The 14604-nt window shown below is 36.1% G+C and overlaps 1 protein-coding gene across 1 annotated transcript in view; it reads left to right on the top strand.

Moving 5' to 3' along the window:
- The window catches only part of Faf1 (Fas associated factor 1), a 294340-nt gene that overhangs the window by 204991 nt on the left and 74745 nt on the right, over positions 1 to 14604 (top strand). Inside the window, exon 14 of the mRNA XM_076935184.1 lies at positions 13711 to 13847. Within this exon, the coding sequence (XP_076791299.1) occupies positions 13711 to 13847 (137 nt within the window). The remainder of the gene's footprint in view (positions 1 to 13710; positions 13848 to 14604) is intronic.

Genomic DNA, 14604 nt, shown 5'->3' with positions numbered 1-14604 from the left:
TTAGGTAACTCATTTATGGAAGATTTCAATTTCTTTTTCTCAGACATATGCCTATATTTCTGAAATTGTTAACATTGGAATACAAGGGGAAAGCTGATAGTTGGTGTTTTTAATTTTTTACAGTTTTTAAAGCTATCTTTTGTTTTTATCTGCTATTGGCTGTAGCCACAACTTAGAGAATCCTGAATAGATTATTTTGTTTTCCTTGGCATATTCTCAGCACTACTAGTTTTTTGGGTTTTATTTTTAAGATAGGGTTTCACTATATAGTCGTAGCTGTCCTAGAACTCACTATGTATGCTGGGTGGTCTCAATTTGAACTCATATAAGTCCACCTACTTCTGCCTTCTGAGTATTGAGATCTAAGGCATACACCACCACACCTCGTCTAAAGTAGTCATAAACATTCTTTCTTCACACCAAGATTTCTTGGATCTGGGCGAGATATGTATTCATACTCTTAATTCACTAAACACATGACACTGCACTCTACACCCCCTCCCAGTTACTTAAGAAAAGAGAAGCCATCCAAAAAAACAAATGATCCTGGTTTTATGCCCTTGTTTTTTTTCTATGTTTAAACATTCCCTTTTCAGAAGGTCACATAAACCTATATAGAAAAGGCCTTCCTGTCCAGCATTCTCTTTCATAGCACCCTCATTTTATTTTAAGCCATTACATATGGACATTTTAACATTTATTCTCTAGCTCTTCCACTGGAGTATAAACTCAAAAAGGACTAGTGTTACATCAATTTTTTCCCTTTTGTTTTTATTATGAGGCTCAATATTATTTGTTGAATGTTCTAACAGTACAGGATGATTGAGAATATGGATGACTTTTGAATTTAACCAGACCAGAATTCAAATATAAAGACCTTGAACAATTTGTGTAAACCTTTATTATGAAGTTTCCATATTATATATAAAATGAAGCATAAACTACATACCTCAGAGGTGTTCTTTGAATTACATGAAGTGATAGATTTATAATTCTGGCTTAATAATAACAAAAATTACATGGTACTAGCATAGAAACAGACATATAAATTATTGGAATACAGTACACTAATACAAAGCCACATAGCTTAGTTTATAAGATGGCACAGTGGGTAAAGGTACTTAATATGCTTATCTGGGGTCCTGAGTTCAATTCTCAGAATCAACATAAAAGTAGGAGGAGAAAATCAACACTACAAACTTATCCTGTGACTTCCACACTTGTCTGTACCATATATACCTTCTATCACCATGCAAGCACATACAGTAATAATAATTAATAATAATTTTACTTAATCTGAACAGCCACAACCACCTGACTTTTGACAGAGATGGCAAAATTCCTAGAGAAAAGATTGCTTCTACAGCAAATGGTGGCAGAAAATTTGATATCCATATGTAGAAAAATAAAATGAAATCCCTATCTCTGATCCTTCACAAGAAATTCACTCCTAATATAGCAAATACCTTAATGGATGACGTGAAACTCAGAGGTATAACACTTCAAAATATAGACATGGACAGGAACTCTCAATACTATAGCTACTCAAGTAGCTCAGGAACACATACAGAGAGAACATCATGAAATGTAAATGTAAAATCTTATGTAGAGAGTACTGACTCTACCCCACATACACTCCAAAATAAATAGCTTTAAATGCCTGGCCTATAGTGATTAATGCATTAATTATGCATATGTATTTGGTTTTTAACTTAAATACATTAAAATGTTCAGAAGACAAAAGTAAGTAGTTAACTGTTTGGGACCACTCTCATCCAGTGACAGATGAACGTATTCATCTTAGCCTGAATATACAAACAATTCCTTAAAGCATCTCTATATTTGCCTTTCTGTAGTGCCATTGTTCAAGCTTAGGGTGCTCATGATCTTGGTAGTCTACCAGCATTCATAAGCCATTTCTATGTGCTGCCGTCCTAGACTTTGCAGTGATTTGAGAGTGAGTTTGCTGGAATGTGCTTTTTTAAAATCAAACTGTTTTACATACTTGCCTTCAGATTCTAGTCATTTTTTTATCATTCCTTTACTATCCTAGTTATTCTATCCATTTGTTTATCTCCTCTCCACCCACCCCAAAAAAAGTATTACTAAGCATTCACTATATGTCTATTTGCTAGGTTTAAGTTGGGAATATTCTTGACCCCTTATTTTTTCTTAACAATGTATCTTAAATATAGTGTTACCTTAAACATACTGTTAACTTAAATATAGTGTAAAACACAATAAGTGAAATCAATTGAAAACTAATTAACAGTGGCAAATAGATGAGTCTATAAACACTGAGGTTCACTTAAGTTTTCTACTAGAATATGAAATTCTGCTTAATAATACTAGTGAACTGGGAAAAAGGAGAAAATCACAGGCATATATAAGCATTCATTACACGTTTTACCATTATAGTTACTATCCCAATATGGAATCCTAACAATGCCTCTCCAGATTTCCTGACATTAAGTTTCAAAAATGAATTTCGGTTTATGACTTTTCTATTTGTACATCATTGAGAACAGCAACAGACAGCTATTTTCTACTGTTATTTTGTAAAAGACAGATTTTTTTTTTTCAAATGAAATTTTAAAATACTAATTGTATGTAGAAAATAGAGGAGTTTAGGTTAATGCTTATTTTCAGTAATTCTTTTTTCTTTAGGGAGCTTAAGTGGTATGATCCATAAATAGTACCTTTTGATGATGTAACACATGTCAGGCAGATAGAGACCGTGGAGGAAAACCTTGCACTGTCAATATGCCTGTTGACTCTTGTCAAGCATCAGCTAGCTCAAGTGATGTGAACCCTTACTAACAGATTGATTATTGATTGAAAGCTTTGATGAATGACAGAAGTGCCAATACTTTCCTATGTTGATCTTTTATATCTTAAAATGTATTCCTAGCCGGGCGGTGGTGGTGCACGCCTTTAATCCCAGCACTTGGGAGGCAGAGGCAGGCGAATTTCTGAGTTCAAGGCCAGCCTGGTCTACAGAGTGAGTTCCAGGACAGCCAGGACTACACAGAGAAACCCTGTCTCGAAAAACCGAAAAAAAAGACTGTGCTACATGTAATAGAATATGTTAATATTTGGATAATTTGCAGATCTTCTAAGTCAATGGGTAGTTTTAAAAAATGTAATCATACAAAAATTCTAATTCGTATAAAAAAACAGAAAGTTTATAATCACAACCTTAATAGTCAACAGAAACTCATTGCAAACCCTGAAGACTAATTTATATTACTTTTATATTGAATAGGTTTCAGAAGTAAAAAACAAACAATGCAGGCTGTATTTCCAACACGGTCATAGTGTGGTTAATGGTTACTGAAGTCTGACTTGGCCTGCCCATACAATACCATACATCCGTATTAACATACATAGGTAGATAAGAGCAGATTCCATTCCTGGGAAGGGTCCAAGATCAAAAACGCACACTGTAAATTTTAATCTCTCATTCTCTGTCTTTCCCCTAGAATGTAATCCAAACTATTTAAATCCACGCCCCAGCTATAGACCACAATACTGTTTGTAGACTTTGATTAGTGGAAAACAAAATATTCTGTATCCTGAGACACTGAGTCATTTCATTGTCATATATCCAGCAGTTCCTTCTATTTATTGTCTAACAAATAGCAAAACCAAGAGGAAATGTTGTATAGAATTTAATGTTCACTACCCTCTTCTATAGCTCTTGGAAAAGAAGTCTTCTCTACATTGCTAGAGAGGAGTTGGAATTAATTATTCTATTAGCCCTTTCAGCTAACATTCTGTGATCTACATGTAAGAAAACTTAAGGTTCTCCTTCAATGGAGGATTTTCATGACTTAAAGTAATGTTTGTGCTCTTACTACATGTAAGTAGTACTAATACCCACCCACCATACTCCTGTGACAAGATTTCTCTGTGTAACATTCCTAGTTGTCCTGGAACTTGCTTTGTAGATCCAGCTGACCTAGAACTTACAGAGGTCCTCCTCTGCCTCTGCTTCCTGAGCGCTGGGATTAAAGTTCTATGCCACCATGCCCAGTTTAGAAAAAGTAGTACTTAATGCAAATTTCTGGGGAAAGGTTACTTTTATATTTGGGAATATTTATATAGATAACCAGTTGAGTTGTCTTAAGAACCCAAAATAATAAAAGACCTGGAATTTTTTGAATTGCCAATGTGACAGGTTTGGGGTTTTTATATTAAGGATGCTCCAACTAAACTGGTAAGAAAACGTGACTTAAGATTATTGTTCTTCTCTAAAATAACTATAAATTATAATTTATCAACTATTCCCCCCGTCCCTGTTATTAACTATCAGGTCTCAAAGCCTTTTACCAAGACCGATTTATACATAACAAGGAGAATAAGAGGCTACACAGTTTGTTTACTAGCATAGGTAAGGTTATATTTGTTCCAGGACCACCAAAGAATAGCAAAATATTATGTAGGTTGTGTTTATGTGTGTGTTGTTTTTTAAATTCTGACTAGCAATTTTTTTTAAGATATTTTATTTATACTTCAGATGGCATCCCCTATCCCCATTCCCCCCCACCCCCCTTAGGAACCCCCTATCCCATGCCCCCTTTTCCTTTTTGCATTTATACATTTTTTTAAAAAAAATGTTAATCATGGGCTTTATAAGTTTGGAATTGTTCAATCAGAGGTGTAACCCACTGACCGACCTAGATATAACAACTATCTTTGACTGGTGGAGATACATGAATATCTACCTCCCTGTTTATCCCCCCCTCTTTCTCTCTTTCATCACCTAGCTTCTCCTCTCCTTCTTCTTCTCCTCTTCTTACTCCTTTTCTTCCTCAGTACTCCTCCTACCTTAGCTCCTCCTACACATCACCCTTCCTGTTAAAATGAAACTTTTCTCTCAAAATACAATTAGAGCATAATTATGCCAATTTGTACCAGTGAGGTACAGGATAGTTCTAATACCCAGTCCATCCTTTTGTTGACTAACCAGCTCCTCTGTCATCTATTCTAACTAAAACATTTAGTTCTGAACCTGGCTTTAGGATGAATGTCAGCTGACGACCATCCACTCAAATCTTTTCTCTTAAGGTCAATAGCTATATGTTTTCAACCCCATCAGAAATCCAGAATGGCTGAGTTAACTATAATTGTGGGAAGCACAAATCGTAGTTTCTAAAACTTAGCCAATTTATAGAGACCTCTGACCACCTGGACACTCGCTCTACTTCAAAACGTTGGAGCATCTGTTCTTCTGCCTTCTGGCCCAGGATCTTCTGACAGACCTTAGTGCTGCAGAATTATTAAGGGCTGATTACTCTGTCTAGGCAGATATAATCAGTCGACTATTCTGCAAGTATGTCCTTTTCTAAATAGTAATTTGTCTGTAGAAGGAAAGTGGCAATTCTTGCCTAGTGGCTGTCTCACCACAACTGGAGTAACTCCAAGGATGCTCAATTTCTTCTTAGAATTCAATATAGGAAGCTGTTGTGGCTAGCAATTTATTGACACAACTTAATAGAAAATTTAAGCTTCAAACAAATAAGAAATGTTTTTCCAATTCAGTCCTCCCCAAATTATATCCTGTTTTCTTAAAATTGCCCTTAGTCTGACTATATGTCTAATGTCTACAATATGCATGATAGGACATTGTACCAAGCTTTTAGAAAATAGTTTCATAATGTGGATCAATAATCATTAAGTATTTGCACCCTCTTGCCTAATTAGTCAGCTTCACAGACTTTTTTCAAGTAAATATTTGAAGATGTTCATTTTATTATATGCTTTTTAGTGATTAAAGCTGAGAATGCATATCTAGCTCAGAATTGTTGCAAATACTATACGACGCAGTCATTTACTCAGTGGGCTATTATTCAGCTATCTCAAATGCTAGTATATTACCATGATAAACATTTGAGTAATGCAATTATCAACCTACAGTGTTTTTGTACAGTGATAATTTTCATGCAAGCATATTTATAATTTGAAAGGCATATATATATGTATATACATATATAATTTTAATATATACTAGCAAATTACCAATAATAGCATTTACTAGCAGTTTCACTTATGTGTGGATTGAAGTGACTTTTTTCATCTTTGTTAATCTAACAGTTGAAAAAAGATAGTATTCTGAATAACTTTAAATAAGATTTAGCTCAGGGTTTGAGTTTTGGCTCAGTGATAAGAGCATTTACTGGTTTTGCAGAGGTTCAGTTCCCAGCATCCACAGAATGGCTCACAACCTTCTGTAACTCTAGTCCCAAGAGATCTGACATCCTCTTCTGACTTCTGTTGGTGACAGGTACACACATGGCACACAGACATACATGCAGGATAACAATAATACCCATAAAATAGTAAATTAAGTAAATCTTTAAAAATAAATAGGATTTGCGCCTTGTTAGTTATTTTAAGCACCTTCACACATGTCTTAGACTTACCTGCTTCTGCAGCCTGTCCTGTCTTCTGCAGCCTGTCCTGTCTTCTGCAGCCTGTCCCATTCATGTTTGCTTATCTTTTACTTATTAGTGTGTAAAGTTACTTGTATATTAAGCCTTGTAATGTGGTTTTAAATTCAGAGGTTTCTTTCGTTTATTTCTTGACTTTTGTTGTACCATATAGTAACAGGCTTCTGATTTGTATTTTATGTTTTGACTTACTCTAGCCATACTCATCTCCTTGTGAACTTTTTTAAATTAATTTTTTAGAATTTCATGCATAAGTACTGTATTTACATCATTTCATCCTTCTTCCAGCTCTTCCCATTCCCTTTTCTACTACTAAAGTTCATGACTTCTGTTTCTTCAGTTACTTTTGTTTTATTTACATACACACACACACAAGCAAATATTGAAAAAAAAAAAAAACCTCATTCAGTTAGCCCATTTAATACCGCTTTTATTTTGTACACATGTTTGGAGCTGAATATAAACTGTCATGTGGCTTATCTCTGGACAAGTCTGATTCTTCTTCTCTCAGCAGCCACTGTTTATATGCAGCTTCTCATCTGGGATAAGGCTCTGTCATAATTTCCTGTCTACTTTGTTATATTAACTAGTGTCATTATACAGGTCTTGTATCAGCAACCATATTATAGTGATCCCTTGAGTGTAGAATACCTGACATGTTTAGAAGTCACTATCTAGCATCCAGAATCTGCCTCCTATACTCTTTCCATCTTCTCTTCTACATGATCCCTGTAGGGGTTGCTTTATAGACATACCAGCTGGGGCTAGGCATCCAATTCTCTGTATTTTAACCAATTGTGGATTTCTGTAATCCTCTCTATCTTTTATAAATAGAAGGTTTTTTTTTTTTTTTTTTTTTTTGATGGAAGAGCTACCCTTACCTGTGGGTATAAAGAGAGGTACTTAGAATATAGTTAAAAATTACATTTGTTTAAGGAAATGGCATTACTAGTAGGTTCTCCTCAAAGGTAGTTTGTTACCTGTTAACCACAGGTAGTTGGTTTAGGTTTATAGTGTTAGGCATGAAATCCTTCCTGCAGAGTAGGTTTGTATCCTAGTTGTTGGTTGCCTCCAAGGTAACATTGTGATTCTATTGCAATTATTGAGGCTATATTGCCAGAACTATCATTGCTGTTTTTACAAAGATTTTACAACTATGAACTATTTAAGTCTATTAACTGTTCTCCTTTGGCAGCTTGCATAGCACCTTTGGATAGTATGAGAATTAGTCCTCAAGGAGGAAAATTCCAGCTCAGTTCCAACTCCCCATCCTTTGTCTGAAGTATGTGGCGTCTTCTAAGACTAAGGCTTTAACTTCAGGTTCTTGGATGCAACCACAGGGAATGGCAGTAGACTCTATAGCCTGGAGTCTGTTGGAATCCCCTGACTTAACACCTCACAGAGAGGTTTCCCTTGCTTGAACTGGGGCTTTGTTAGAAAGTCTGTGTTACTTGGGGAGCATTAGCAACCTGTGTGGCATAATTCCATTTGTACTATTTGTGTTTTTAAATAGACTTATAAAATAATGTTTTCCTGTGGCTTTTCCTAATATCCTTAGTGTTACTTTCTTCTTCCCACTCCTTTTCTATTACATTCCCTTTTCCCTTCACAGGAGAGGTGTCAGACACACACACACACACACACACACACACACCTACACAGAGGTGTCAGACACACACACACACACACACACACACACACACACACACACACACACACACCTACACATCCCTATTTGCCTGCTGTTGATTTCCCTCCTCTCCCTATTCCTTCATCATCCTTTTCTACTTTTCTGGCTTCTGTGATAACTTCAGGTTATTTACTCAAGTCTGATGATTCAGAGCTAAGATCAACATCCTTAGCAATCAGAAAATATGAATTAAAACTATTCTGAGATATAACAGATTGGCTAAGATCAAGAAAACAACTGACAACAAATGCTGCTGAGAATTCTAGGAAAGAGGAATCCTGATTCCCCCTTGATGGCTTTGCAAACCACTGTGGCCACTGTGGAAATCAATGTAGAGAGTTCGCAAAAAGCTAAACATGGATCTAATGTAAAACCTAGTTCTACCGTTCTTTGGCATAGACTGAGAAGACTCAGTATCATACTTCATAGATACTTGATCAGTCCTGTTTATTAATACTCTTGATACATAATATCTAGGAAATGGAAACAACCTAGATATCCTTCATCTGATGAATGATAATAAAAATTTTGTATCTACACATAGTAGAATTTTATTTAGCTGTAAAGAAAAATGAAGTCATGAAATTTAATGTAGCTGAAAACTATCCCGAGTGAAGTCACCTAGATTCTTTTTACCTTAACTCTGTGAGGCTCTTCCATTTAAATGTCATTGTATTTGTTGTTCTCTTTTCCTGCTATTGACTTCACTTTCACCTCTTTTGAACTTTTGACCAAATATCAACATTGTAGTGAGGTCTTCCCTAAACATTTCATTTTGTACTATAACCTCCCACTCCCTGCTTTGTTTTCTGTCTGTGACCTGCAGGTCATAGACTTGTGAGATATTTGCTTAGATGTGCTACAGCAGATCTGAGCTTACCATACTAAGGAAGTTAGTAGGAATTAACATTACTTAAGGAAACAAGATACAGTTTGGTGAAGCTACATTACCCAAAATATCTCTGAGATGACTCCTTCTAACTGCCTTCAGAGACAACAGAAGAAAACTTAAAGGGTTTCTTAAAAAATGTTCCGGCCGGGCGGTGGTGGCGCACGCCTTTAATCCCAGCACTTGGGAGGCAGAGTCAGGTGGATTTCTGAGTTGAGGCCAGCCTGGTCTACAGAGTGAGTGCCAGGACAGCCAGGACACAGAGAAACCCTGTCTCGAAAAACCAAAAAAAAAAAAAAAACGTTCCAAATGTGAACAGTGCCTGGGGAAAGACATCTGTTAAAGGTGCTTCCTTGCCTCACTCATTTCTATCTAGTCAGAATCTCCAGGGAACCTTGCCGTTTAGAGGAATTCCCTGGGAAACTAGAAGTTGAGGATCACTGAGTATCTAGTCTCTGCAGCTTTGCTCTGTATGTGTTTACCTAACTTAGTATAGATCTAAGACTTAAGAGTACAAAGCTCAAAGCTACCTCAAAGGGCAGAAGGGGTTATCTCAGCAGTGCTGAAGAACATTTGCAGCAGGAACTCCAGAAAAGAACTGAATGATGGGGTGGAAGGAATTGTAAAACTGAAGTTGTAGTCAAAATGATAACTCTATGGCTGGCCTGGTTTTGCTGTGCTTGATAAATCATGCTTCAAGTTAAAGGAGCTTCACTATATTTTCCTATTGAAGGGAAAAGGCAAGGAAAGCATTATGTTAGTGAAATTGAGTGTGGCCTTTAAGTTCCTTGTCTTATACTCTGTTCTTTCAGAACATGTGCATATATGTAAACTTGTTCTTATTGATAGAAAGCTGCCTTGGATTTTTTTTTTAAGAGAAGAACTTTGTTAAACCAAAATCACAAAAATTTGGTGAGCAGCTGCAGCTAAAGCATGGTGTATGAAGGCTTGACTCAAAGTATTAGGTACTAAGTACTGCAGGCTACTAGGTTGGGCACAACTCTCATCTGCTGAGTTTTAATAACCTCTGCTATTGAATATGTGGTTCATCATGCTGCTATATGTGCATGTATGCCCACATTTGTGCATCTGACTCCACATGGAAGCCAGAGGTTAATATCAGATATTCCTCAGGAGCTCCCTTCTTTTCTGAAACATGGTTCTTCCCAGAGATGTGAGCTTGCTATTTAGGCTTGGCTGGCTGGCCTGAGAGCCCAAGACATCCTCCTGTCTCCACCTTCTTTGACTAGGATTTCAAGTACTGCCACTACCTGAATTTTTATATGGGACTTATTGACTGAACTCAGATCCTTATAGTGTATGGCAAGAACTTTACTGACTGAGCGATCTGCCCAGCTCTATTCTTTAACAATAAAACCAGTCATTGCTTTTGTTTAGTTACTGTTTTGTTGTGCAAAAATATTTTTAGTGTTGGTGTGAACGTACCATTTTAATCATAAAATCAGTGATGAAAATGTTACATAGCAGATAGTTCAGTTGGTAAAGGCAGTTGACATCATACCTACTGACTTGAGTTCCATCCCCAGGATCCATGAGGTAGATTAGAACTGACTCCAGCAAGTTTCCCTTTTATTTTCACGTGCATACTCTGCCACACACTCTCCTACATACTTACACAGGCAGACAGACACATACATACAGTTTTTTTCAATGCTAAATATCATTAAACATTTAAGAGTAACAGCATAAGTACTAGTTTTGAGGGCCTACCAAAGAGCAAGTTTGAATGTCTTCTATATCCCCCTTCATTTCTTCCTTGTAAAAGGGTAGGTGTGTTAAAAATATGTTCTTTCCACTTTATGTTGGAATCATCTTTAAACTCATGGCAATAAGATTGAAGCGTTTAGTGATAGTATTGCAACATGTTTTTTAAATCAAAGACAGTTATTGCCATACTAAGTAAGCAGTAGGTTTACAGAATTTGACCTCCTTGAGGCAATTGTGGTGTCACACATGTGTAATTCCAGTACTTGCAAGATGGAAGAAGAAGGATCAGGAGGAGTTTGAGGTCAGCCTGCCCTGCCTGAGAACCTGTTTCAAAAAATTAGAAGAAAGGAGTTTTTTCATCATTTGGTCGTCTTTTTTTTAAATTTTATTTTGGAGATGTGTGTACACATTTGTGTGCAGTAGATGCCCATGTACACGTGGACTAGAGGATCTTGTGTGTACACATTTGTGTGCATGTAGACTAGAGGATATTGTGTGTATACATTTGTGTGCATGTAGACTAGAGGATCTTGGCATCCTGTTCTATCAGTCTTTTTGTTATTCAGTTGTGACTAAATCTAGATCTAGGCTGGAAGACAGGAAGCTCCAGCAATCAATCCTCTGCTTTTCAGCTGCTTAGTACTAAGGCTGCTGGTTTCTTTTTATCATGGATGCTGAGGCTCTGTACTGAGGTGCTCATGCTTCCACAGCAAGTGTCCTTTCTATCCCACTGAGCCACCCCCAATAATTTTTTATTTCCTTCTTCAAACAAAGTCTATGGTCACTGGTCTTCTACAGTTCAAAGAGAAAATAAGAGATTCCCTGGTGTTGTAAAATGGTTACTTCCCACTTTGGGGTCAGAATTGCTGGAATCTAATGGTTGTAGCAAACGTTTATTTATTCCTTTGTGAAATCTGACTGAAAAAATACTGAGTGTGTTGCAGTTGGGTTGACAATTTTGCACCATCCATCAGGTATTCAGGAATACTTTTAACTGTTCAAAGGGAACAATACTACAAATATGAGAAACATATGTTTTCTGTTAAAAACAGGTTGGTTTTTTTTCCATGTCTGTCTTTCTGGTTTTGAACTAAAATTTTGGCTAATGTAATCTTCTCTTCCTACCTTTCCATGTCCTTCTCCCTTCCTCCCGCTCCACTCCTCATGTTTCCCTCTCCTGTAATCTTCTTTCTACCCTTTCAACTGTATATTCCTTTCTTTCCTTCCCCTTTCTTTCCTTTTAAGGGGTTAGAGGGCATCCTGTTTAGCTAGTGAGGCCAGTGCTATGATGGGCATCTACTATGTGATATCCACTCAATCCATTGGTGTGAAAGCAACAAGGACTTATTTTTCTCCCTTTTGTAGGAAATAGCATTCCAACTGTTTTTTGACATCTTTAATTTTAGAGGTTACCAATGATCAGCTCAGGGTCAAGACTAACTTCAAATATCTTAGTAAGACATATAAAGAAAACTGAGACCCTAACTTGCTAGTCTCCTGATTTACACATCTCTGTTGATGAGTTAAAGCTTTAGGAGTGTGAAATTTGGTATGGAAGCTTAAGCTTCTCTGAGAACCTTTTATCCCATAATAGTTATGGAATGTGAAGATTTGAATTTTCATGGGGGCACTGATATTTCATGGCCGACAATGGATTTCTTAAGGCCTTGTCATTTCAAATTGCCATGAGGTCTGGTTATTGCTGCACTAAATGTGTATGTGAACCTGCCTCCCAGTGAATGTACTGCAGTGGTGCTAACGTGTCTTGACACTCTAGCTGACAGGTTTAGCTGCCCTTAACAAGATCTACTTTCTGTAGTCACAGCATGGGTTTTACAAAAGATTCAGCCTAAATTTCTGAAATGAATTTCTATTGACAGAAAATGTATTGGCTTTAAAAATTAAGAGGTTTGATTCTGTTTTGAATTGGTTATCAAGCGAATCTGAGCACATGACATTTTAATACCATTTGTCTTTTCAAATAGATTTACCTTCTAATGCATGTGACGACAGGACTTTGCTCATCAGATAGAACATACATTTCAGAGGAGTTGTTACCTAAAATATTATCATAAGGCATAAGAAAACACACGATTTAAGTTGCCTTTCATGAACATAATTAAGAATTAATAAGCTAGTACCAGTGGCTAGTCTCCAGAATTTCCACTGTTTTGCCTTTTGTGACCTGTGTTATTAAAAGTCCATTATTTTTACAGACTTTATTAAATTGGATCTTATTAAAGCATTCTATATTTGCATTTGGTCTTTCATAATTCATTATTATTATGACATTTACTTTTTACCATCAGATCTGAAAACATATCATAAGCTACCCTTTTCTCTTGAAAGAAATGCTAATTTCAAACAGTCCTCTAATAGAAGAGAAAAGCTTTATCAGTTTTTTCATTTATTCCAGATCGTGTTAAGAATACTAATGCTAGACTTCAGTATGCTAATATCTCTGAGCTTTTTTGGCCAAAAGCTTAGAATTGCTTTTATTCCATACTAAATACAAAACTAGAAGACCTACTACTTCTAGAGGAAACACAGTGCTTCCATGTAGTTCTTGATTCTAAGGACTTAGGGAAATGTTGCTAAATTTATTTTTAGAATGATGCCAGTCAGCTTTCTTTGTACCACACTCTATTATTTATCCTAGTGAAGGAATTCTCTCCTGGAAATTTTTTGTTTTCTCATAGTTTTAAAAGTAGTACATCTTATAACATTTGAGACATAAGAAGAATCCTGTGTTGTCAGCCCTTGACAACATTTAGGGTATGCTCCTTCTTTTCTATATGATAACCACTAAAGATTTAGTTGAAAACTCAACCTAGTAAAATTTTCCATACCGATGTAAGTTAGGCTATCTGATCTTTACATAATTAGTAATGCCATCTCAGATCTACTAATAAATTTGTTTGAAACTTATTTTGGATTTTGCTTTATTTTAGATTTCTGACAATGTGCAATAGACACTTTGGCAGCGTGATTGCACAAACCATTCGGACTCAAAAGACAGATCAATTTCCACTTTTCCTGATTATCATGGGAAAGCGATCATCTAATGAAGTGTTAAATGTGATACAAGGTAAAGTATATACCATGACAGAAATAAAATGTTATTGATAACCTTACCGTTTTTCCATTTAAAATATAAAACATCCTAAAGAACATCTTTTAAAGCATATGTACTATGAAAAATGAGTATGGTGTTACATGTCTGCACTAATAACCCAATAAAATCGCATAGTCCTTCAGACGTAGGACAGTGAAGTTATATTCAGAAATAGTTAATTCCCTAAAACTAGCAGTTAGATTATAATCATTTGTCGGATGTGACATTTATTTCTGTTGATTTATAGCTATAATATTGATTAGTTGAAAGAATTGCTTATCTTTAATTATCTAGAAAATCCAGTGTCTATACATTGCAAATTGAATTTTTCACGTGTCAGTTGTTCCTCCTTATTTGTGTGACTTCTGCCTGAGATACACCCCTGAGGCAAAAAGCTGTGGGATTCTTGTGGATTTAACCATCATTTACATTTTCCTGGAAATTTAACCATACTTTACATTCTTTCTTTAAAAAAAAGAAGAAGAAGAAGAATGAACGAATGGTTTTTTTGTTGTTAGTAATGCATCCAAAAGCTACAGTAAAGCATTGCTGTGTTCATGGGAAAGCTTACATAAAATTAGTTCGCCCACTCCGTGCCGCCAGGAAAAAGTTTTCAAGCTGAAGCTTGAGTCTGGGGTATTTTTATTTTGGCCCCATTTAAGTGTAATGGGGGAGGGGATTTGTGCATTCCAGTGCCTTTAAAGCCTACACAAAACAAAAGCTCAGGTAT

This window comes from Arvicanthis niloticus, chromosome 5 (assembly GCF_011762505.2).
Source record: "Arvicanthis niloticus isolate mArvNil1 chromosome 5, mArvNil1.pat.X, whole genome shotgun sequence".
Lineage (NCBI taxonomy): Eukaryota > Metazoa > Chordata > Mammalia > Rodentia > Muridae > Arvicanthis > Arvicanthis niloticus.
This window is presented reverse-complemented; position numbering and strand designations above follow the sequence as displayed.